At 43.8% G+C, this 23,221-nt stretch overlaps 3 protein-coding genes across 8 annotated transcripts in view; 1 reads left to right on the plus strand and 2 right to left on the minus strand.

Annotated features, from left to right (window-relative positions):
• The window catches only part of ppan (Brix domain-containing protein peter pan), a 58,513-nt gene extending 57,507 nt beyond the window's left edge, over positions 1–1,006 (minus strand). The window contains exons 1-2 of the mRNA XM_037414124.2: positions 751–1,006; positions 321–491 (exon numbers count right to left, since the gene is read on the minus strand). Coding sequence (XP_037270021.2) covers positions 321–491; positions 751–771 — 192 coding nt within the window. The 5' untranslated portion in view covers positions 772–1,006. The remainder of the gene's footprint in view (positions 1–320; positions 492–750) is intronic.
• A 3,538-nt stretch (positions 1,007–4,544) lies between these two features.
• On the minus strand, positions 4,545–8,409 carry LOC119166757 (uncharacterized). 2 transcript variants are annotated; one of them, XR_012887294.1, is made up of 7 exons: positions 8,223–8,409; positions 7,578–7,675; positions 7,154–7,490; positions 6,763–6,899; positions 5,879–6,169; positions 5,002–5,122; positions 4,545–4,655 (listed from the first exon to the last, which is right to left on the minus strand). XR_012887294.1 is itself a non-coding variant. In XM_075878997.1 (5 exons), the coding sequence occupies exons 1-5, from the start codon at positions 8,407–8,409 to the stop codon at positions 6,020–6,022; spliced, it is 909 nt and encodes a 302-aa protein (XP_075735112.1). In that variant the 3' UTR covers positions 4,545–6,019. The 2 variants fall into 2 exon arrangements, 1 of the variants encoding a protein (XP_075735112.1); XM_075878997.1 differs by having other exon boundaries at positions 4,545–6,169.
• A 329-nt stretch (positions 8,410–8,738) lies between these two features.
• LOC142776080 (uncharacterized) lies at positions 8,739–14,655 on the plus strand. 5 transcript variants are annotated; one of them, XM_075878993.1, is made up of 6 exons: positions 8,739–8,889; positions 9,184–9,354; positions 9,444–9,620; positions 9,694–9,768; positions 10,069–10,140; positions 10,488–14,655. In XM_075878993.1, the coding sequence occupies exons 5-6, from the start codon at positions 10,138–10,140 to the stop codon at positions 12,672–12,674; spliced, it is 2,190 nt and encodes a 729-aa protein (XP_075735108.1). In that variant the 5' UTR covers positions 8,739–8,889; positions 9,184–9,354; positions 9,444–9,620; positions 9,694–9,768; positions 10,069–10,137; the 3' UTR covers positions 12,675–14,655. The 5 variants fall into 5 exon arrangements, 4 of the variants coding, with proteins under 4 accessions (XP_075735108.1, XP_075735109.1, XP_075735110.1 ...); XM_075878994.1 differs by having other exon boundaries at positions 10,491–14,655; XM_075878995.1 differs by lacking the exon at positions 10,069–10,140.
• The last annotated feature ends 8,566 nt before the right edge of the window (positions 14,656–23,221 follow it).

Here is a 23,221-nt window from a genome sequence, read left to right on the forward strand (position 1 = left end):
GGCGCCCGCGGCAGATGTCACTACCTTAAAAATTATGGAGGGACCTTAAGTGCACGGAGGCTATAGTTGATTGCTGACGCACAAAACAAGGCGCGCTGGCGTAATTTCAAGTTTGCACATGTGTGAACGGTAGCCCTAGGAGCAAACCCTAAACATTGTCCCTACAACTGCCGGGACAACAAACGCTTGCAGATGCTTTGAGCAGTTACGAACTACGCAGTGCACCCAAACACTGCAACGAAGACAACAATGAGCATTGTCGCATGCTGGAATAATTGAAAGTAGGTTACTTCTAGCATGATATGAATTATAACACTTACCTGAAGCCTAGATGCAGTATAAGGCTCCATAACTTTTCTGAAATTCAGCATCAGCTCTGACGCATTCTTGCCCAGAGTGCCACGCGATATCACAAAAGTGTGAGGGGCCTTTGAGACCTCTTCTGGTTCTACCACAGCACTGCCTTTTTTAGCAGCTTTCACGGCGCGTCCCTGTAACAAAATATTGACGACAAAATAGCTATTACTTTAAACTGTTTAGCCAAGAGCCAGAGCTCAATCATCCTTTTGCAAGCAGCTGATGCATTCACAGGCAGCCTCAAGGCATACATTTGCCATAGGTGAAAACAACCACCCATTAAAAACCTAATCCAGCCCCCAAGCATGTACAAGTAGTAAAGAGTAAATAATCGAGGAAGTGGGCTACAAAGACAGCACGCTTCAAAAACCAAACGAGGGCGCATGTACTTACTTTTCGTTTTTTCGCACCCATGCTGATGCGCCGCACGTGTTTGCTCGTTACTTCTCTGTTATTGCGGATTGGATCGGATCGTTTTGATTTGACTGTTGCACTCTTAGTATGAATGGATAGAACCACGAGGAGGGTTAACCTCCTTGGTAAACCACTGACTTTCTAGTTGAGATCAGTGGGGTAAACTCCCCCGGAGATTCAATATGCAGTTTTGACACAAAAATTCACAGTACTCTAATGAACAAATCTGTGGTAGAGTGTACTAGAAGTGTTGAGTGGCGTGACCGCGCCTCGCCGCCTGAAGCCTTCCGCGTTGCCTGTAGCGGCAACGCTGTAGTCGAACAGTACTGAAAGGACTGAAAGAGCCGTGCGCCGCGTGCAGGAACTGCTATGCGCTCCAGCTTCTCTGGTGCGCTTTTTTGATGCAGATTTCTTCGTACCTACCCATCATTCATGTATAGCACATCATGTTATAACCGTTGAAGTATGACACGCCAATCTACTGAATTTGAAGTCCATAAAAGTCCTTGTGAGATATCAAAAATTTGTAAGAAAGGGGTGTCTTATTCTGGTTTTTACTCTCAACTCTTTCTTCGCGAGCAGGCGTCTACAATAACAGCAACAACTAAGTCGATTTATTGGAAAATAGCTGCGCTCAAAAAGCTGTGAGATGAAAAAAAAAAGTACCATGTGAAACGTACGCAGAACCAGGAGGCCGTAAGTAGAGAGGGACGAGGAAGGGAATCTGAACCCCCTACACCACAAAATGTTTTCGTAAATTAACTTTTCAGAGTATACTAATATATTTACACGTATTCACAGCGACCACCACGTGCCAAAGTTAGTCGTTCTGCTGCACCCCTTCCCCTCAAAAAAAAAAAAAAAAATTCTGGGTAGCTCTGCGCCGAACGTTTACAGTTGGCGTAGATGAATATAGCGTGCCTCTGCACTAATGCGCACTGTAAGTTTCACCTTTTCGACAGTATGAGGTCTCAAAACTAGTTCATGTCTAACGTAGTTGGACAAAAAATGCACAGCGTAAAAATAGTGGCTGTTCAATGGGGCATTGCATGGATATTGTTTAAGGGGGTGGTGACGTGCGACTTAAATGCGTGCACTATATATATATATATATATATATATATATATATATATATATATATATATATATATATATATATATATATATATATATATATATATATATATATACACTTCTTTCCCTTATATATATATATATATATATATATATATATATATATATATATATATATATAGGTGGATATATTTACAGGGTGAGGAGGATGAAGTTCGGCAATCCCGGTAAAGATGGAGTCCTCCGGCCGCACCAGACAACGTCGCCCTCCTCTGCTACCTACCCGGCACATACTACCGCCCGGCTCATATCGTAGGAATTCCCCCCGGTTCACAGACGAAGCCCGCTGGGCGAGTTTAAGTCACTGGAGGGATAAAACTTCTTGAGGCGAGCCACGTGCACCAACTGTGTTCGATTTGACCGACGAGAAGGTGTCGTCAAGCGCGCCACGGCGCACGTCAAGTCAGTCAAGCGATCTACAATGACGTAGGGGCCTGTGTACTGCGGTAAAAACTTCTGACATAAACCAGGTTTTCGATAGGGGGTCCACAACCACACGAATTCACCTTTGCGGAATGAAATGGCATCATGGCGTTGATCGTACCGTTGCTTAGAGCAATCTTGTGATGCCAGTGTGCGCGAGCGAGCAATTTGGCGGGCTTCTTCAGCCCGGCACAATGTTTCGGCCATGGACTCATCGGTATGGAGCTTAAATGGGAGGATTGTATCAAAGGAGCTGCGTGATGATCGAGCATAGAGCAGGTAGAAGGGCGTGAAGTCCATGCATGGTCTCGTGCTTCGCTGTACTGTATGCGTAAGTAATAAATGGCAAGATCTCATCCCAGTTTTTGTGATTGGATGCGACGTACATAGCGAGCATGTTAGTAAGAGTTCGATTGGTACGTTCTACAAGACCATTCGTCTGGGGATGGTATGGTGTCGAATGTCTGAACTGTGAAGTGCAGAGGCGAAGCAATTCTTCCACAGCGCCCGCGATGAATTAATTGGCGACCACGGTCACTCATGATTACTTGATGTGGACCATGGCGAAGAACAACGGAGCGTAACAAAAAGGCAGCGACGCCATCAGCTGTGGAGGATTATATCGCAGTGGTTTCGGCGTATCTGGTAAGGTGGTCGACGCACACTATTATCCCCAGTCAAAAATATTCAATGGGTCCAACTGGAAAATTTCCATTTAAAATCAATGGGTGTTGGACCAGTAGGATTTTCGCCACCCATTGAACATTATCCCGTTCGAATCAATGGGTAAACCCTTATATTCCAAAGGGGGATCCAAGTGGCTCACCACTTCAATGCAACTGGTTCAACAGGGGACCCCATTGGCTACCAGTTAAGTGTGGCTGGTGCTGAGCAATTGCCAGTTAGTTGCAATGGTGCGCACCATTTGAAATTGGTTGGTGACAAACTGGTAGCCCCTTTGGCCTCACATGGCCAGCCCATGAAAACGAAATGGTACGCTGGTGGTTGTCCAATTGGTGTGAATTGGCTAACCCGTTGAATCTAACTGGTGGTCAATTAAATATCCCGTTGATTTCAAATGGTCAACCCATTAAGACTAAATGGTACGCAGGTGGTTGTCCACCTGGTGTGAATTGGCTGACCTGTTGAAGCTAACTGGTGGTCAATTGGAAACCCCATTGACCTCAAATGGTCAACCCATTAATACTAAATGGTATGCAGGTGGTTGTCCACCTGGTGTGAATTGGCTGACCTGTTGAAGCTAACTGGTGGTCAATAGGAAACCCCATTGACCTAAAATGGTCAACCCATTTATACTAAATGGTATACTGGTGGTTGTCCACTTGGTGTGAATAGGCTGACCTGTTGAAGCCAACTGGTGGTGAATAGAAAACCCGTTGACCTGAAATGGTCAACCCATTGAAAATTAATGGTAGGCACGTGGTTGCCCGGCAGGTCTCAGTAGACTAACCCGTTGAAGCTAACTGGTAATCCTGTGGTTCCAGATGTTTGGCCCACTGATCGTAACTGGCATTCCAAACAGCCCCCAATTCATTCTAGTTGGTAAGCAAATTCAATGTGGCTGGTAACCACATGACTTCCCACATTGTTGCAAATGGTCAGCACTTTGATGGTAATTGAGACTCCAATGATTCCATATGTTTCAATAAAAGGTTGAGTTGGGCTAGTTGATACATACTTGGATACATGCAGCGCGAACTTAGACAAAGAACACAGACAAGCGCTCGTCTGCGTTGTGACTCTCTGGTCTTCGACCAAGCTGCACTGCATGTATCCAGATGATTGGCCCAGTGACAAAAGCTGGTGTTTAGCCAGTCACCATTCTACCTGGTAAGCCAATTTAATATGGCTGGCCATTAGTTTCTGGTAAGCACTTGGTTGACGCTAAATTGCTAACTGCATTTCAGCCAGCCAGTGGTTGGTATACAGAGAGAGCCAACTGAAGCTAAGTAGTAGTGTAGTAATTGCAGTCTCTTGGCTGACCTATAAACATGATTATCACATTTCTGCGGATGCAAGTAGAAAATGACAATCCTGTAGAAGGCTGGCTGTCATCACACTGCACTTCATTAATTGCAATTTCACAACACAGTGGAAACAGCACAGGCTGGATTACCTAGTGTGAATGTGACATTAATGCACACTCAAATGCATGCACATACAAGATAAAAACAATGGTAGAGAAAAAAAAAAATATGAAAGAATGAAAATTTATTCACACATTCCATAATATTTACACTATTTAGAAAATGCACCAATGGTCCTCCTCTGTTAAACTTCCGCAACGCCCTGGTTGTCCTTCGCCCTGCAAATGTTTTGCAGAATTTATACATTTAGTCAGCCACACAATGGCTTACATTCTTCCAAGTCTAGATGTGATTTAACATAAAAACATTAACATAAAAATAGCTATGCATGTTGAAGGGGTACAACAGCTGTGCCAATTACGCGAATTTGATACAATTCCCCGCTTTTGCGCCGAGCTGCCAAAACCATATTGCGCCACGCTGCGCCAAAATGCCAGACGAGCCTCCAAATTTTCTCAGTCTCTTTCTGTACATGCATGTTGCAAGCAGATGAATATGGCCAAGTTTCTCTTAAAAAAAGGGGGGGGGGGGAGTCCTTTGACACAAAGAACACACTTATCTTACCGCTTGGCAAGCTTCTCAATATCTGAAAGCTTCTCAACAATGAAGTGGTTCATCTGTTTGACTGCCAACGGCAGTACTCCTGCAGGCACGCCTTGATGCTCCAGACGTGCTCTGTAGCAGTCTGAAACAACAAAAATTATCAATAAATAGCCTTGAAGAAACCAGCTGCTTAAAGAACTAATAGCATCGATATTACTTTAAGAACACAAAAGTTCAAAATTGAACTTTTAGTCATATTTCTTGATGCAATGAAGTGTTATATGCTGAATGGCCTAGAATATGCCTTAGCAGCACAGGCTTGAACAATACAGAAAGCATTCTCCAGTTAGCAAAAGTGTTCCGTTCCAGCATTTATTAGAAAAAGGAAACTGCGAACTTAGCGTGCACATGCACAAAAATAATCTAAAAAAGTAACATTTCACAGCTCTCCACTCGCACCATGTAACTGTGTGGATTTATATAGTGCAGGAAGAAAGCAGAGAACACTATTTCTTTTTTTGTCATTTTTTATGAAAGAGATATAAGTTATGATGAAAAAAATGCTGGCAGTCTACACACTAGCTCTATTGTTGGCTTTTCTTTTTTTCGACTATCTTTTTGAACTACCAGTGCATTTAAGAGACTTAAGACTTTCACCTGCCTGCACTCCTGACTAAAACAAATGAATTTAATAGTAAGTAAGAGGCAAGGTGTTGGGTCACATTTTTACAACTACATAGTTTATGTAAAATTGTGTTCATAACTGAAGTCAAAGCAGACAGTAAAGTTTGTAGTGGCTTCAAAATAGACTCAATTGCAACCGAGCTTTGCTGTGATTTCATGTACTAAGAATAAGATTGGTTCAATATGCATTCCAAGAGACTGTCTGCACACTTACCACGCATTACGTCCAACTTCCACGGTGTTAGGGGAGCCTTGCGTGGACGGTTAGGGTACCGTGGACAATGTTTTCCTGCATAACAGATATCCACAACAACGAATTCCCCCGTTACCAACTGACACACACTATGCTTTTGTATTATAACCAACCATGCAGGGAGCGTTCCTTAAGGTTGTCTTTCGACCAGATGGTGACTAGCAGGTCCTTGACAAATAAGGAATCCTTATGATGGGACTGCACATGTTCCCATGCACCTTTCTTGACCATAAGCCCTCGTCCAATGTCCACCTGCACGGAACATATGCATTCTGAAGGCATCCATGTGCAGTGCAACCTGTATTGCATATCATAAACAACAAAGGTCTATTCATTTCACCAGCACTTTGTCAGCCAGTTTTGTGGTGCTGCACTCTAGCATTCTTTCTATGAACTGCACATGGTGGTGTCAGCACCACAGTATTCATTGAGAGAAAGTGCAGCCTTTGTGCAAGACCAGTTTACAAAGTGCCTGCACCTTCTCAGTGAGGTTGTGCTGAATCCGCGCAGCACGAGATGGCTAAAACAGCAGCAGACAAGGCCAAGTGTATTCCTTAATATTTCTGTCCAACAAGTACGTTAGTGAAGTTGTTTTAGTAAGTTGTGTTGCTGACAACGAAATTCATTTTTTTTGGTTGTTCATAAGTTCTGCTTAAAATTTACACATATCTATAATGATCACTGAACTCTTTTTGGAATGTCTTGCTCAGCTGTGCAGAGACAAACTTCTATGACAAGTAATCTATAATGCTCAATCTTGCTTTATATTATTTTAACATGCTTTCAAAAGAACAGTTGTTTGTAATTTGGACAGCTGCACATTATTGACATTCCAGATAGAATACCATTGTTTCACTGTCATTCGGTTGCGGATTGGATGAACCTGGGCGAAGGGCTCGCTCTGTCAAGGTGTCTTGTAGATCCTCAGACACGAAGGGGCTCGACTGGCTGCCATCCATGATCCTTTTCATAATTCTGCAGCCTGCATTTATACATGAGGTGCCGTGCTGTTTGCATTGCCCAGAGAGGAAAAAGAGCTGACAAAATATTTTCATTAAATTTCATCAAACAGCTGTAAACAATAGCCATTTGCAGTCTAAACTCGAAATATCTTCACTTAAAGACTGCCGAACGTTTTATGGTAACAAGCTGTACACACTGCTAAATGTCAGAAGAATGGCATTAATGCTTTCACAGCACAAAATCAGTACAATGAAGACATTTTCTGCTTCATACCTTTCATGTCTTCCAGTGCAGAAATAACCTTGTCCTGAAGCTCCATGTTCAGTCTTCTGAGTTGAGCCATCTCCCTGTCTTTTTCTTCATTTTGTTTTCGCAGTTGGCGAATGATGGTAGATTTTTTCTCTACCTGCTCTTCAAGGTTATCAATGGTTTCATGAGCCCCCTGAAGGCGCCCACTGTCCATTGCTTCTTTGTGGTGCTTTTTAGAATGTGGCCCATCTTGATTTTTCGCCTGCCTCTTCATATTTTCTTTCTTGCTTTTTAAAAGCTGAAGCAGGCGTGCCTCTGCACCACTTGTTGTTTTGTTTTTCGTTTTTTCTTTGATAGGGCTCTGGGCGAAAATAGAAAATAACTTGTTACACACTGTTTACACAAGTGTTGACAGGACCTTTTGTAGGAGGTTTAGATAATAATTTACCTCCGCTTCATTCTCGTAGTCCGAAGACGCCGGCGAATAAACCCTCTTCGGAATACGCGTTCTCTCTCTGGCCTCTGTCTCCGCGAAGTCCTCCGATTCTGGAAAACGTGAGGGCGGATTGCAACATTAACATTTACTGAGTTAGTGTCACATCATCCTCTGACGCGTGCACATTTCACGATCTCTAGCATGCACTTTTATTAGTTTTATTGCATTGTAAATTAACCATCGAACCTCGTGTGAATGCTTAAGTACCGTTGTAACACAACGTCATATGCCGCGAGCGAAATAGTAGCGTATAGACCTTGTCATTAGGTATAAAAGCTGCAGTGCCACAAACAAAGGCGCGTCCTACCGCAAAAGGGCCTTATATACTCCAGGCTGATATACCCGACGCTGTTGGTATCTCTCTGCGGCCAGGTAAATACCAGCGTCATCTCCGTAGAGTTTTCAGGTATATGCATAAATTAATAATGACACCATACTTATTTGCGATTGCACGCGGTAAATTAACAAAATGAACTATGCTAGTGGAGATTATCGATAAAATACTTTGTAGTTACTAACGGTGAACAGTGCTTAGCAGTCAGCCAGGCCAAAGAGAATGCATTTCGCCGGCAACATATCAAACAAAAGCAGGCTTACCTCCCAGTGCCAGAATCCGGGCCCTATAGTAATCGCTGTCTCCACTGTCGTCCGTCCATTTGACTAAATAGAGGGATTTGGACTTGAAGTCTTGCTGGTGACGGGGGAAGAAATCTTTAACGTCTTCTATTGGCACCGTTCCAATTTTTTTATCATCTTCGTACCGGACTCGAACGTGGGTAATCATCTTGCAATGCTGAAGAAAACATCTACACACGTGCGCTACAGCTGGTCAAACGCTGGTCGCACACAGCAAGCAACAAGGGTCGACCGCAGCTGCGGATCTGATAGTTTGTCAATGAAAATGTTATTCTTCATTATAAGTAAACAAAAAATCAGAATAATTTTAAAAGTATTTTTTTACTTTTATAATGTTTGTTTAACGCTACGCTGTTTCAATCAATTCACATGCAGACTGCTGGCTGCAGGGTGTCTATGCAATATGGCAGCCGCTGTGGCCGCAGGCAGCCGGTGCACATTGTCCTATCGCTTACATCGCCGTTTCTGTACTTCGTGTCCCGGAGTGAAGTAAGCCGTCTTGTTGCTTCAAGACCTCGCGATGGAGCGCGGTCCGAAGAAAAGAAAGAGAGGACCCTACAAGACTTATTTAAATCCCAAGTCTCAGTTCCAGCTACCAAGGAGCACCGCACGCGCTTGCCCGCCGACCGTAAGTTCTGATCATTTTCAACATGGATGGGCACTTTCGATCGGGGTTTTAGCTTGATCCGGGCCCTGCTGGTATCAGATCAGCGGTTGTCCACAACATTAATCTGCATGTTGCTCAACGACTTCGATCGTTGCGCCGTGTTTTACGGTCTTCCTTTTTACCACCCTTTATAGTTCTGCCCGCGAATGATCGAATGTGCTCGGCCGTGTTAAATTGCTATTTTTTATCAGTGCATTTTCTTTTTCATTAATTTAGCGCAGCAATTTAAGTCCAAATCTCATTATTTTCTTCTAGGGTGCCAGCCCTAGCATGCCTTCTTCGAGTGATGAGGCAGACAGCGACACTGAAAGGGCAGATCCACCAAGTCGAACAACATCACTGAAGAGCCGGAATAGTCACATAGCTAGTCCGGGCTCCGAACGTCCGGAAAGTGAAGAAGATTTCCCCGAGTCCGATAATGAGCCGGTAAATTGAGCTGGTAGTAGAATGCTACGAGAACTATTGTTTCTATACGATAAACCGTTTACTATATCGGCGCACTTGTTCTATCACAGGTAACGTCAAGTGGAGGCCGGTTAGGCTCGTCAGCTGGCAGTGCTATGGAAGCTCCTGCTGCAGCCCCTGAAGCACAAGAGCAGAGGAACAGCGCTGATCCGTCACAGAAATTTCCTGCACGCGAGCCTCACGCCCCAGCAGATGAAGTTATTTTACTAAGGCTTATCAGTTAATTAGTAAGCATACACATGCTATTTTATGCTTATGTATTACGATGGGAAATTATAAATTTTGGTTGGTTTTTTTTAGGACTCTCCACTTCAAGACGGCATTGCAAGCCTTTCTGACGCAGATGATTCGTCACTGTTTGATAAGGATGAAGAGGTAACTTTTACACACTAGTTGCACTCTACAAATATGTGCAGCTGGAAGATTCACATCCACTAGAATAGCCTTGAGCAAGTGCATTGGCACTGTGGTTTTCTCTTGCATAATCAGTTCAAGACGAGTTATCACTTGGGACAATAAACTCTGGGAACAACCTGCAACAGGTTTTCAGACCATGTTCTTAACACTGTCTGTTGTCATGTAATTTACGTGCTATGAGTGAACTAGCACAGCTAACTAGAATAGGCAGATTGGGTTACTGTGGCACTAAATGCTTCTTTTTTTTTTTCTTCACAGGAAGCTTTTTCAAGTGACCATGCTTCACAGCAAGGTTTCCCTGGAGATTTTCTCACATTAGATGATGACATGGTGTGTTTGTTTTCACTGGAAATAACTAGATTTATGGTCAGGTTTTAAGGGCACTACTTTCACAGGCTCTTTTATGTACTGGAAAATGTCTGTGTAAATTGGGCACTGTTAAGAGGGACACGTAGCGGTGATTTGGTGAATGATTCATTTCAAGATCACTGGCTCTTTCATTTTAAAGAATATCTCACCAGTTGGTCTGTAAAAAGTTATCAGCCTAGCAGGCATGATATTTTGTACTGATCAATAACAGAGTTGTTTGCTCATATTCATTGGGCTTATCACGGTTCACTATAACTGAATTCTGTGATAGCTTCATTGACGAAAGCTTTTTTTTTTTTTACTTTCAGCAGCCTGCTGCAGATCCAGTGACAGAGCCTGATCCATCTTGCAAGGCACGCTTTGGAGACCTTTTTACACAACTTGTCACTGAGAAAGTGGTTCTTTCGAAGGGAGATATTCTCCTAATGGCACTAAAGCATGCTGTGAAGAATAATTTGACTCTTTTGGGTTTAACTAGCTTAATAGATTTAATTAACAGAATTTTTGATAAACCTATATTACCTCACTCACAGTATCACCTACATAAACTTTTTAGCGAAACTGGCACCACTATGACTTTTTTCTTTTTTTGTCCGAGATGCTTTTCGCATATTGGCAGTCTTGAGACAAATTCTTACTTGAAATGCTCGAAGTGCAGTCACACAACTTTTGTGTCTTCCCTTTCGGATGCCCCCTTTTTTGTCACTCTCGATGTGGAGTCGCAACTTCAAAGGCTACTTAAGGACTGTGATCTTCTTGATTTAACAAAGCCCCTTCCGACGAATGGGACATTTTCAGACATCTGGGATGGTACAATGTATCGTACTTTTGTAGCCGAATCTCAACACTGTGGACCAAGAATCAGTTTCTCGTTGAATGCAGATGGGACCCCGCTTTTCAAATCAAGTGGGACATCAATTTGGCCCATCCAGCTAATTGTTAATGAGCTCCCTCCACAGCAAAGAATGTCCAAATTGGTCCTGGCCGCATTGTGGTTCTGGAAAGAAAAGCCAAACATGGCACTTTTCCAAGGTACTTTTGTTGAGAAAATGAACGAGCTGTGTGAGAATGGCGTTGAATTACAACGTCAAGGAAGGGTTGAAAAATATAAGGTCTATTGTATCTGTTCAAGTGTAGATTCTGTTGCTAGGGCACCGATGCAAGGTGTAACCCAATTTAATGGGTATTTTGGATGTAATTGGTGTCTCCAAAGAGGTGAGAGAGCTGGCGGGGCAACTAAATACCCAGTTGAGGAAGTTGAACCCACAGAAAGAAGTGAGCTCCAAATGCTAAATGACATGGAGATTGCTTTGAAAGGGGGGGTGCCTGTGCAAGGAGTCAAAACAGTGTCACCGTTGATAAACCTGCCCCATTTTAACATAGTGTGGAGCTTTGTGCCAGACTATATGCACTGTGTCTTGCTGGGGGTAGCGCGCCAGTTCCTAGAATTGTGGTTCAATTCTGATAGTGCCTGTTCAATAAGCCGACATCAGCACATAGTGGACCGCAGGCTTATGTCTATTAAGCCACCAATGGATGTGAAGCGATTGCCGAGGCCGACAAAAGAGCGGAAATGGTGGAAGGCCAAGGAACTTGAGAGCTGGCTACTTTGTTACAGTGTCCCTGTTTTGCATGGCATTCTTGAGAAGCCATACATGCAACACTGGGCTTGCCTAGTTGAAGCCTTGCACATAATGTTGCAGCGTGCAATCAGCCCAACTGAGCTCACCATTGCCGAGGGGCTATTGTTGGAGTTTCATGTGCGTGCAGAACTGCTGTTTGGCAAGTCAGTCATGACATTCAACATGCACCAACTGACTCATATAGCAAAGAGTGTGCGCCACTGGGGACCACTTTGGGCACACAGTGCGTTCCCATTTGAAGCTGGGAACGGCAGCCTAAAAAAAGCTGTAAAAGCAGCTAACGGAATTCCCCATCAAGTCTGCCGAGTCCTACAGATGGAAAGCATGGTAGTAGAACTTCAACGGCAGGCTATCAGTCCAAGTGTAGCAGAGTACTGCTCGTCTTTTGATGGCACAAAAACGCAAAAAAGCGTACTTAGTAGTGGTGGCTACCGTTTTTTCGGACACGGTTCCCGACGTGCATCAGCAGGTTTGCAGCCATCTTTACATGACACTACCCTTGAGTTCACCAAATACAGAAGAATGTTGGCGAAGGGATCAATTATCACTGATAGCATGTATGCATCTAACAAGAGGACCAATAGCTCTGTTGTTGAACTTCAAAATGGGCATTTTGTTATTGTTGAAGAAATATACCATGGCAGCGACAACAAAGCATATATATCTGCAAGGAAATTAAGCTGCAGTCCAGTGATGTACAACTTGGTGGCCATGTCACATGTGCTGAAAGTAAATCACAAGGCAGCGAATACATCACTGGTCGAATGCTCTGAAATCAGAAAGGTGGTTGTGTTTGTGGAACTCGAAAGAGCTTCCTATGTATGCTTCCCTCCAAGTTCCTTTACATTGTAATGTATTTGAAGTGAAGAACCTATGCTGTGTAAGTTTTAAAGGAACCCTGTTTAGTGCACACTATGCCTCAAAACATGAGCGTTTTTTTATGTGAGTGGCCCTTGAAATGCCTTGAGGCGATCGACGTGAAATCGCCACCCGTGACTAGTTAGCTCTTCTAGTAGGCAAGATGTTTGTCATGATGACTCATACCATTGAAACAATTCCGTTTGAGTATATATAATGTATATAGTTCATCAAAAAGTATATAGTGAATCCAAATGTAAATTAATAAACATTGAGTATGTTATGTATATATAACATTGCCACGTCTATATATGGTAATAGAAGATTTGTACGGAGGATTCGCGGGTGACCTGATCATCTCCAAGCAAGCTCACCTAACATCATTCACTTTCTGGATATGGTGATGATTTTTTGTTTCACGATTATGTTTCAATGCATGGTGACAACATGGTGTACCTCATAAAAATTGTTCTTTAGAGCAGTCATGCCTGTGTAGCTCATGAACATACCAAGAAAATGTTTTTAAATGTGCAGTGAAAATGGTTATGTGTGGGCCCGCACATGAGAGCCTCCCCGGCTGCATATTTGAGACCACTGATATAGAGGGATTTATCGTGCTGTGCAGATTAAATTGATTGACCACATGGCTGTGACAAATTGTGAAATATCTGTCTGTAAGCCAGCTTGCTCTCTAGGTTTGATTGTTTTTGGAAATATTTTTTTTTCGTTAAAGTCTAGTGTTTTGCATATTGTATTAGGTATCTGAATATTACCGAAAAGAGATCGGTGGGTCTGAATTTCTTTAAATTTATTATGTCTCTTTTTGTGTGTATTAATGTTTTATATTTGCATTGTGTACTGAATGTTTTCCTATATTTATTCAGTGGGTGCTGTATTTTTTTTATTCTTACTGCTATTGTATTCTTTATTTTAGTGTGTGTGTCGGGGTACTGCAATATTACATGACGCTTTTTATTCTTTTTCATACAAGTTCAGTCTTGTACACTATGCATAGAATGTGTGCTTGTCATTCATACATAATTCATTGTGCCACTGTGAGCATCCTTAAAGGCCAACTCCAGCGATTTTTCGACCATGTCAAGGTAATGGTGTTTCTGTGTTCCTGAGACACTCTTGTCACGAGCCCAATAGCTGAAATGCTCAGGAAATTCGAAAACAATTTTTAATAAGCAAAAAGGTGCAAAACCGAAACCCGACCGGGCGCCCGGTCTGCATATGATGTACTATTTGTTAAGAACTGGAGGCCGTATACTGGTTCTGCCGGCACGTAGTATGAAAACTGTGAAAGCCAGACCAGCGAAGCACCGGCAAAACACCACAGAGGAAGGAAGAAAGCTCTCCCGTGCTATGGTCGTGCCAAACACCACCGCTGTCGTCTTGGGGCCAGCACAATAAACAATGTAGGGGCCAAAGTAGCGATGCCATCGCCTGCGTCACTTTCGTTGACATGACAAACTTGACATCGCACTGACAGTGTTGCCAATAATTCTGGCAAGCGAGGCGAGTTTTTCGAGGCAATCTTTAAAATTCATTTGCAAATAATCTGCGCATCTCTCAAGCCTGTAATTGGCATAAATGACAGGAATGTGCGTAAGAGTGTACCCAGCGAATTTGATTGAGATTCGTTGACCTCGAAAAACCACCGGAGTTGACCTTTAAGCATCCTTAAATAAGTAAAGACATGCTGTTCACGTGTAAACTGTTAACCTGTATGAAACCTGTTTCTCAGTGCTTTACTGAAATGCCAGTTGTATGGCAATGCCTTTTTCCTCCTTTGGAACTAAAATTCCTTTTATTGTGATTCAATTTACTGTTATAAGTATTTGTAATATTTGAAGTATCTTGTACGCCTTGTGTTGCAGCACTGGCCAAGAAATTTTTTTACACCAAAATATGTTCTGTGCTATTTAAATCCTGTTTGCCTTGAAATAAAATTCTTTTTTTTTCAATGTTATTGTTGCCTTTCATACCTTCTTTCGGATATCTTGTTAGTGAGAACATCTAATTGTTTTCTCTTAGTTGCATAACCTTTTCTATCGTATGAATATTAAAAAAATTCAGTCATATCCTGCAGCAGCATTATATGCAGTGACAGGTAGCCCATAAACACGTGACATCAGGTGCTCACTGGTAGTTAGCCATATTCCCTAGTTTGGGAATAAGACATCGTTGGTACATTGTGATGCTGCAAACAGTAGAAGGTGCGGTTCCAATGTGTACTAGTACTTTAACTGCTGCATTTTCATGATGCATATATGGAAAGCTTAATCAGATGCCCTGATACAGTGGTTGTTTGTAAACCAGGCAAGTGTTGTAAACAAGCTTAATTTAATCCAAGGTTTAAGTAAGTGACCGAGCTCAGGGATTCCAAGCTGAAGCACTAGCTCGAATTCTGTTTGGGTAACACACATAAATGAATTGCTTTATATGGAGGGTTGGATGCATCACCGTAGATTTCCATTTATGACTTTCAATACTGCTCAGGTAGAGAATTGTAAAAAATAAACTTCAAAGTTATGCATGTACTGCAATTGGGGTGTCCTATTGGACTCTCCCATTGCAGCTTGGGTCCCATTGACGTCCATTTGAGTCCCATTGCAACCAACTGGAACCACCTATCATGACAGCAGGTCATCCTGTTAGAACTTCAAATATGCAGAGTTGGTTAAAATGTTAGAAGCCACTACATGGGAAGTCCAATTGGACAGTCCCATTGCAGCATGCACTTCCAATTGGGCACCAGTTAGACACCATTTGAACCCCACTTAGCCCCCTTTGCCACCCATTGCTCCTAACTGGAACATCCAGTTGGACCCATTAACTATTTTTGACTGGGTCCAGCGGTTGTTGTTCAAAGATGGCGGAAACGGGCCCAATAGGTCGATGCCCACTTGCTCGAAAGGCGTAGTAGTCGGTTCTACGGGGTGAAGAATGCCGTGTGGTGCACTGGTAGGTCGTTTGTGACGCTGGCAGTTCTCGCAGCTCGAGACGTATTGTTTCGTAAAATCTCGCATTCGAGGCCAGTAAAAAACGCAGCTGCACTCGATGCAGGGTGCGAATGAACCCAAGGTGTCCTGACGCTGGATCATCGTGCATAGTATGGAGAACGTCGCAGTGAAGACTTTGAGGTACAACCAGTAAATAACGTGCGCCGGTTGCTGAGTAATTCGTTTTGCACAACAGTCCATCACGAATACGAAAGCGACCACTGCCTTTGGGATTCCGAGCGTCAACGAACAAAGGGTCTAAAGATAAATCATTCAGTTGTTCTCGTTTGCAGATATTGGCGTCAGGAAACGTGTGAGAGACCGCAGCAAAACAGATGTCGAGGGTATCTGTACTTTCCTCTGTCGTGGTCATAGGTAGGCGAGAAAGGCAATCAGCGTCCGAATGATGTCGTCCACTTCTGTACGAAATGCTGAAGTCAAATTCTCGAAGGCGTAAAGCCCATCGAGCAAGGTGGCCAGAAGGGTCTCGGAGGGTAACAATTAAGCCAACATAATGAATGATGGTCAGTCACAATCGTGAATGGACGATCGTAGAGGTACCCAGACAACACTCGGTGTCCTGAGGTCGTCCTCATATGGTACAATCGTCCTCGCACAGTTCTCATTGACCTTAGTACTTACTGAGGACGACACAAGCTGGTTTGACCCAGAAACGTCTTTTCGAGTGCTTTCTGAGGACAACAATTTATCCTGAAAAAGTACTTTTAAGGACGTTTTGGAGAGGACAAAAGCAACGCGTGAGCGCCGGTTCAAACGTTTTTTCGAGTGCTTTCTGAGGACAACAATTGGTCTGGAAAAGGTCCTGTCAAGGACCTTTTAGGGATGACAGAACATTGCACTGAGCACTTAGATATAGTTCCTCAAGACCTTTGCGCACCAAATAGGTACATTTCATATGTGAAAACTTTCTTCACACGTTCGTTTCATACAGTCATAAAGTTATTGTATATTTTCGCCTCGTTTGTTTCTTTTTTGGCAGAAAATTTTCAAATTACGCGTTTCGCTTAATGAGACACGCGTAAATAATTGGCTTAGGTATCAAACCTGGTATTGCGAATTGTCAATTTGAAACAGTGTGTTCACAAATGTCACCGCCTTAAATTAGTCATTATACGCCACTATAGCGCGTAATAACAAACTAGCCGCTGGCAACCATTGACTATGCGGCACCGTTTTCGATCGAGTAGCCAAGCCATTCCAAGCCAACTGACTGTCAAAATGGCAGCGGCGGCCCTGTCAAGTGGACGTTCGTGGCCTTTGTTGTTTGTGTGCATGGTTTAAAGTGAGATATGTGTGAGTCGTAGGTGATGACGCCTGGTAAATTTCCGTGTTGATGTGTGTACTGGGCTGCACAATGTTCAGACTAATCATGGATGCATTGTACCGCGGCGAGGTGTGGTTCGAAGCAGCCTGGAACACCAGATATCAATTGTGCTTCGAAGCAGCATGGTCCCAACGTGGAAGGATCTACTTCTGCATCTGACACATGGCCTGACCTCGGGCAAGTCAAGTCAACGCCCGTGTCGAGTGTACTGATAGCCTGTCAGAGCGGAGCCTCTAACACTAATGAGTGCATTGGACGCGATACACGTGGTGATGAAGACACTGTGTCAGGCTTTCGAGGAAGATTACAAACGTAGTTGATTGACCTGTGTTGACTGCCTTGATACAGCTTTTCTTTTTTCAGACTATACGCGGACTCGAATGCCTCACAAAACTGTCAGTTGTGATTAATTACTGTTAACTAAATTTCAGTCAACAAGCTTTCTTTGTTGTGTCACCTGTCGGTTGATTAATACAGTATATATACACGAGACCTCGCAGGTGTTTTTCTTTTGATGTATGGAAATATCATGAAAAGAAGTAAATCCTAAGTAGTATCACTGCCCACAGTACCGAACCGGCCACACAATCGTTGTTCTGAAAAGATACTGAAAAAGTCCTGAAGTGTTGTATTGAGGATGTGCTGAGGTTGTTATGTGTACGGACAAGGGGACGGGATTAGTGCCATTCTAGTACCATAAGAGGACATTCTGAGGGCGTCATATTGTCCTCACGAAAGCATACTGAGGACGTCCTGAGGTTGTGTTTGTGTTGTCTGGGTAACATCGAAACTTCTGAATGGCGAATACAGCCGCTAAACATTCTTGTTCTGTGACCGTATAATTCATTTCAGCCTTGCTTAGAGATCAACTCGTATAAGCAACAACATGCTCTGCATTATCATGGCACTGAACGAGCACACCTCCGATGCCAATTCCACTTGCGTCACTGTGCACTTCTGTAGGAGCAGAAGGATCGAAATGACGAAGAATATGCTCAGATGTCAGTAGAAGTTTCAGTTCAGAAAATGGGGCATCACAATCAGGTGTCCATTCGAATGGGCTGTCTTTTCGCAACAAGCTCGTCGGTGGGTGTACTACGTCCGCGAATTGTGGCACAAAGTGGCGAAAGTAGGAATTAACATAGGCCCAAGAAGTTGCGAAGTTCCTTCAGTGTCTGGGGTGGTTTGAATGTGCCGACTGCTTTGATTTTGCGAGATCTGACCTGACTCCATCTTTGTCAACTAGGTGACCGAGGATTAAAGCTTGTCGTTCACAAAACCGGCACTTCAAAATCAAGCCAGCCTTTCCAACACAGTCTAAAACAAGGCTTAAACGGACGTTGTGCTCTTCGAAGGTACGCCCAAAAATGACGACGTCATCCAGGTAGCATAAGCACACCTACCATTTAAGACCACGAAGGACACAGTCCATAAACCTTTCAAAAGTGGCGGGGGCGTTGCAAAGCCCAAACGCCATCACATTGAATTGGTACAGTCCATCAGGCGTCACGAATGCGGTCTTCTCCTATCTGAAGGGTGCATAGGCATCTGCCGATATCCTGATTGTAGGTCTATTGAAAAAAAGTACGAAGCCGAGTGTAAGCAGTCAATAACATCGTCAATCCTAGGCAGCGTATATACATCTTTTTTGGTCACGGCGTTGAGTTTTCTGTAATCAACGCAGAACCACCAGGCACCATCTTTCTTCTTAACTAAGATGACCGGTGCTGCCCACGGGTTACAGCACTCTTCAATGACACCCTTCTTCAGCATTTCCTGAACCTGTTCGGCAATAACTTTTCGTTGTGATGACGACACTCGGTAAGGCTTTTGTCGGATCGGATGGGCAGTGCTGGTGTCAATCCTATGGTGAGCGCGAGAACATGGTAAAGGTAGTGGCTTCTCCTCTTGGTATAAGTCAAAGACAGAAGCATGTCACCTCAACAGATGGCGTAACGTCTGCTGCTCGTGTGACCGCAAAGTGGCGCTAATCATGCCTAGGATCTGCGACTCGTAAGAGCAACTGCGCTTTCCAGAGACTGTGCCTTTCTCGCTTTCATCGTTGTTAACGACCACTACAGAACCTTCAGTGGAATCATCGAAGATGCCAAGCTTCATACCTCGCCCCACCACGGTGGTCTAGTGGCTAAGGTACTCGGCTGCTGGCCCGCAGGTCGCGGGATCAAATCCCGTCTGTGGCGGCTGCATTTCCGATGGAGGCGGAAATGTTGTAGGCCCGTGTACTCAGATTTGGGTGCACGTTAAAGAACCCCAGGTGGTCGAAATTTCCCGGAGCCCTCCACTACGGCGTCTCTCATAATTATATAGTGGTTTTGGGATGTTAAACCCCACAAATCAATCAAATCAAGCTTCATACCTCGAGGGAGCACAACTGGCATTGTCGAACAGTTCAGTGCCCACAGAACGGTTGCTCCTTCATCAACAGATACCAGACAATGGGGGACGAGTATGCCTTTCTTAGCACATTCAACGATGGCAGGTTCAACGATGGCGTCAAAAGATGTGGCAGAATCTGAGGCGAACACCGCGACTGACCTCATTGACCATGGCGGCACTGCCAGCTCATCGGAAACAATCAGAGCGTCATTTTCAGCCTGCGGTGCCTCATCGACGAGGGCAGGAACAATGTCACCGCTGACGGAAAGTTCACCGCTTCCACAGTCGACGAAAGCGCCACATCCTTGGAGAAAGTCAAGACCGAGAATCGCATCGTGGGTACAACGTTGCACCACAAGAAACTCTGTTGGGAACACCTTTCCTGCCAGTGAGGCATTGACGGCACAAACTCTGACAGGATGAAGTACTTCCCCACCAACACCACGAAACCTTGTTGATTCACCCCAAGAAAACGTAACTTTGTGCCAATGCGACTTTTGAAAGAAAGACTCAGACTCATAACTGATATCGTAGCACCAGTGTCCACCAAAGCACTGAGCCGGGCGGTAGTATGTGCCGGGTAGGTAAAAGATGGAGTCCTGCCGCCCCACCAGACAACGTGGTCCTCCTCTTCTACCTACCCGGCACATACTACCGCCCGGCTGATACTGTGTGTGTGTGTGTGTGTGTGTGTGTGTGTGTATGTATATATGTATATATATATATATATATATATATATATATATATATATATATATATATATAATAAGGGAAAGAAGTGTATACCTAAGGGCTCGTTTTTTCGTGTTTTAACACAATATTAATGAGATATAACAGACAGTAATGCCAAGGAATGTACAGGGGAAGTTATTAGAACCAATGGAATGTAAATAAGAAGAAAGAAAAGTGGATGAAAAAGTTACCAACTGCGAGCAGGAATCGAACCTACGACCTTCGAATTACGCGTTCGATGCTCTAACCACTGAGCTATCACAGCGAACCTCCCTCCATCCACTTTTTTGGGTTTATCTGTGAATTTAGAAGTAGGAGCGACAGTCAGCGCCATCTATAAGCCAAACAATGAGTGTGAAAACACTCTTATGCGCATGTTTGGCGTCACGTAGCACGTGAACTTATTATGAGCGGGCAGATGATTAATTTTCCCTCTTATACAACCTAAACACACCAAGTCTGCCAGTACGAGACCCTCGTTCAATGAAATAAGGGAAAGAAGTGTATACCTAAGGGCTCGTTTTTTCGTGTTTTAACACAATATTGATGAGATATAACAGACAGTAATGCCAAGGAATGTACAGAGGAAGTTATTAAAACCAATGGAATGTAAATAAGAAGAAAGAAAAGTGGACTTTTCTTTCTTCTTATTTACATTCCATTGGTTTTAATAACTTCCTCTGTACATTCCTTGGCATTACTGTCTACACACACACACACACACACACACACATATATATATATATATATATATAAATTTACGCAGTGAATATAGTGAATTTACCCAGAGTAAAAGACGGGCTTTATATACTATACAACTGGGACTCTTTAGTATGTTTGAGATAACCCCTTTCGCATAGAGTTTTTGACTATGAGTTACAGCTGGGCGTTCTTTCAGCTCTAATCCCTGGCCCGGCCTCCTGGAGCTTGCATAAAAGAAGCAAAGTGAGCGCGAAAGCACGTGATTAAAACAAGAAAGCCTTTCAGAAAGCATTAATTGTTACCTTCCGCAAAACTGGGATGATAAAATTAAGTCGTTACCGATATAAATGTTGTGACAACGTTACTTATAATCAGGGTTTTAATGAAACAATCGAGCGTATGTGGACTTTTATGAGGAAGAGTGTTCTGGATATAGAAACTGCTGACAAAACGAGTGCATGGTTTATTCGCGGTTTTGATACTTCCCTCTTTGTAGCTCGCCAGTAGCAACTTATGATGTAGCACCACTTAAAGCGCTGCTTGAGTGAAAAGCTAGGCGTATCCATGCAAATTCTGATTGTACTACATGTTTTCTTTTTTTTTTTTTTTTTTTTGTGGGCAGGCTCTTGAAACAGTAAATGTCCCGACGCAATTGCCGCGTGTCTGCATATTCACTCGTGCACTATTGTGCTTAGCAGGTGGGTATACACTGATAAAGGTTATGAAACGCATTAAACGCGCTAAAAACAAGCAAATACACGCTTTCGCGGGCTACTCGCGCGCGCTCCCAATGCAGACGCTTTTACGATCTTCAGTACCATGCGCCTTTAGCGCCGCCGCTATTGTCACCCGCTGGAGAATCAGCCGGCATACGGCGCGGCCACCTAGTTCACTCCACTGCCCCCTTCTAGTACACTGTACCTGTGGGAAGCCCGAAGTCGAGCGGTCACTCCAAGCGATTTAAAAGTCATACTGAAGTTCAAAGTGTGCCGCGCGTTAGAAGATGAGAAAAGGCACCTAATTTCTGCAGCCCGGTCGGCAGCACGGCGCAGTGCCTCGCGTTCTCTGGCGCAAGTAGTAAGCGCACGTAATTTTTTCCCCTCTCAAATTGCGTTTTGTATGTATTTTTCAACTTCAAAGTACTTATTCTCAAAAAGTATAGAATGATCTTTGATAAAACTTTGTATGCATGCAGCATACAAGTTAAAAACAATTTCAAATGAAAAAGTTGCTGATTTCTAAAAAGTTCAGCTGTAAAAAATAATTGCTTTTTAATATACAATCGCACACGTATGAACACTGAATCTTGAGTAACATTGGTGGGCGCTGCGGATAAGGTCGGCCGTTCGGAATATCGGCTGGTGCTGTTGAAAGTACCCAGTTCGCGGTAAGGATGGACAAACAGACAAATGTACAAACAGACAGACCCAAAGTTTTTGGCAGAGACTGCTGCGCCGCGCGGCGCACGAGCCACCTCCACACGGGCTGTGTTCCAATACTCACGGTAGATGCCTAAATAGACAGCTAAATGGACGGCGGCCATCAGCCAGCAAAATAGACAGCTCCGAGAAGACCGCATCGTAGACAAATACTACATTGTCTAGTAATATACTGCCTAGCACGGAGGAAAAAAAGGTAAGGAGAGGCCCTGACGTCACTCGTTGCGAAGCCGCGATCAAGCCGGAAGTCGGCAATATTGACTAGGCAAATTCTCCTCTCTTGTTTACATGTGAATGCGAAACAGAAGGCACGACTCCCTCTCTGTCTCAAAAAGCACGTGGCCTGTGCGCCGGTGCTATCTGAAACCAACGGAACGGGTTTCAACACGCTGTCTTGCCGCGATACGGTTGACGAAATCTCTGCGTATGGCTGTTGTACTCTTGCACTGCCGGCGTTAACGATAAACACGGCAGGTTGCACGTTAAGCTTTTTTTTAATTTGATGTGTTCTTTGTGAAAATAAAGATTATATTTCGGACATTGCCGCGCGACGAAGCAGGCACCGAAATTTGTACAGCTTCTTTCAGCTTGTGTGCGTGACAGCTTGTCCGACGCGCACCGGTTCCTACGGATATCCCAAAGGCCATGATTTCATTAGGACGAAAGCAGCGAAGACCACCCGAAAGTGCGTGGGAACACGTCTCCAGTGTGTTTCACGCGCACTATTAGCTACGGAGAACGGAGACCAGGATCGTGTAGGGCGAAAGGTGGGAAAGTTAGCCAAAGGAATGAGTGAGAAAAGGTCTGCGGGAAGCTTCACGCGTCGACACAGCCGCCAAGGACGGCAGGGAAAGCCAGCCAAATGCTAGGGAAGATGTCTCCGGGATAAGTGACTAGTCATTAGAGGAAAATAAAGAG

This window comes from Rhipicephalus microplus, chromosome X (assembly GCF_043290135.1).
Source record: "Rhipicephalus microplus isolate Deutch F79 chromosome X, USDA_Rmic, whole genome shotgun sequence".
NCBI classification, from domain to species: domain Eukaryota; kingdom Metazoa; phylum Arthropoda; class Arachnida; order Ixodida; family Ixodidae; genus Rhipicephalus; species Rhipicephalus microplus.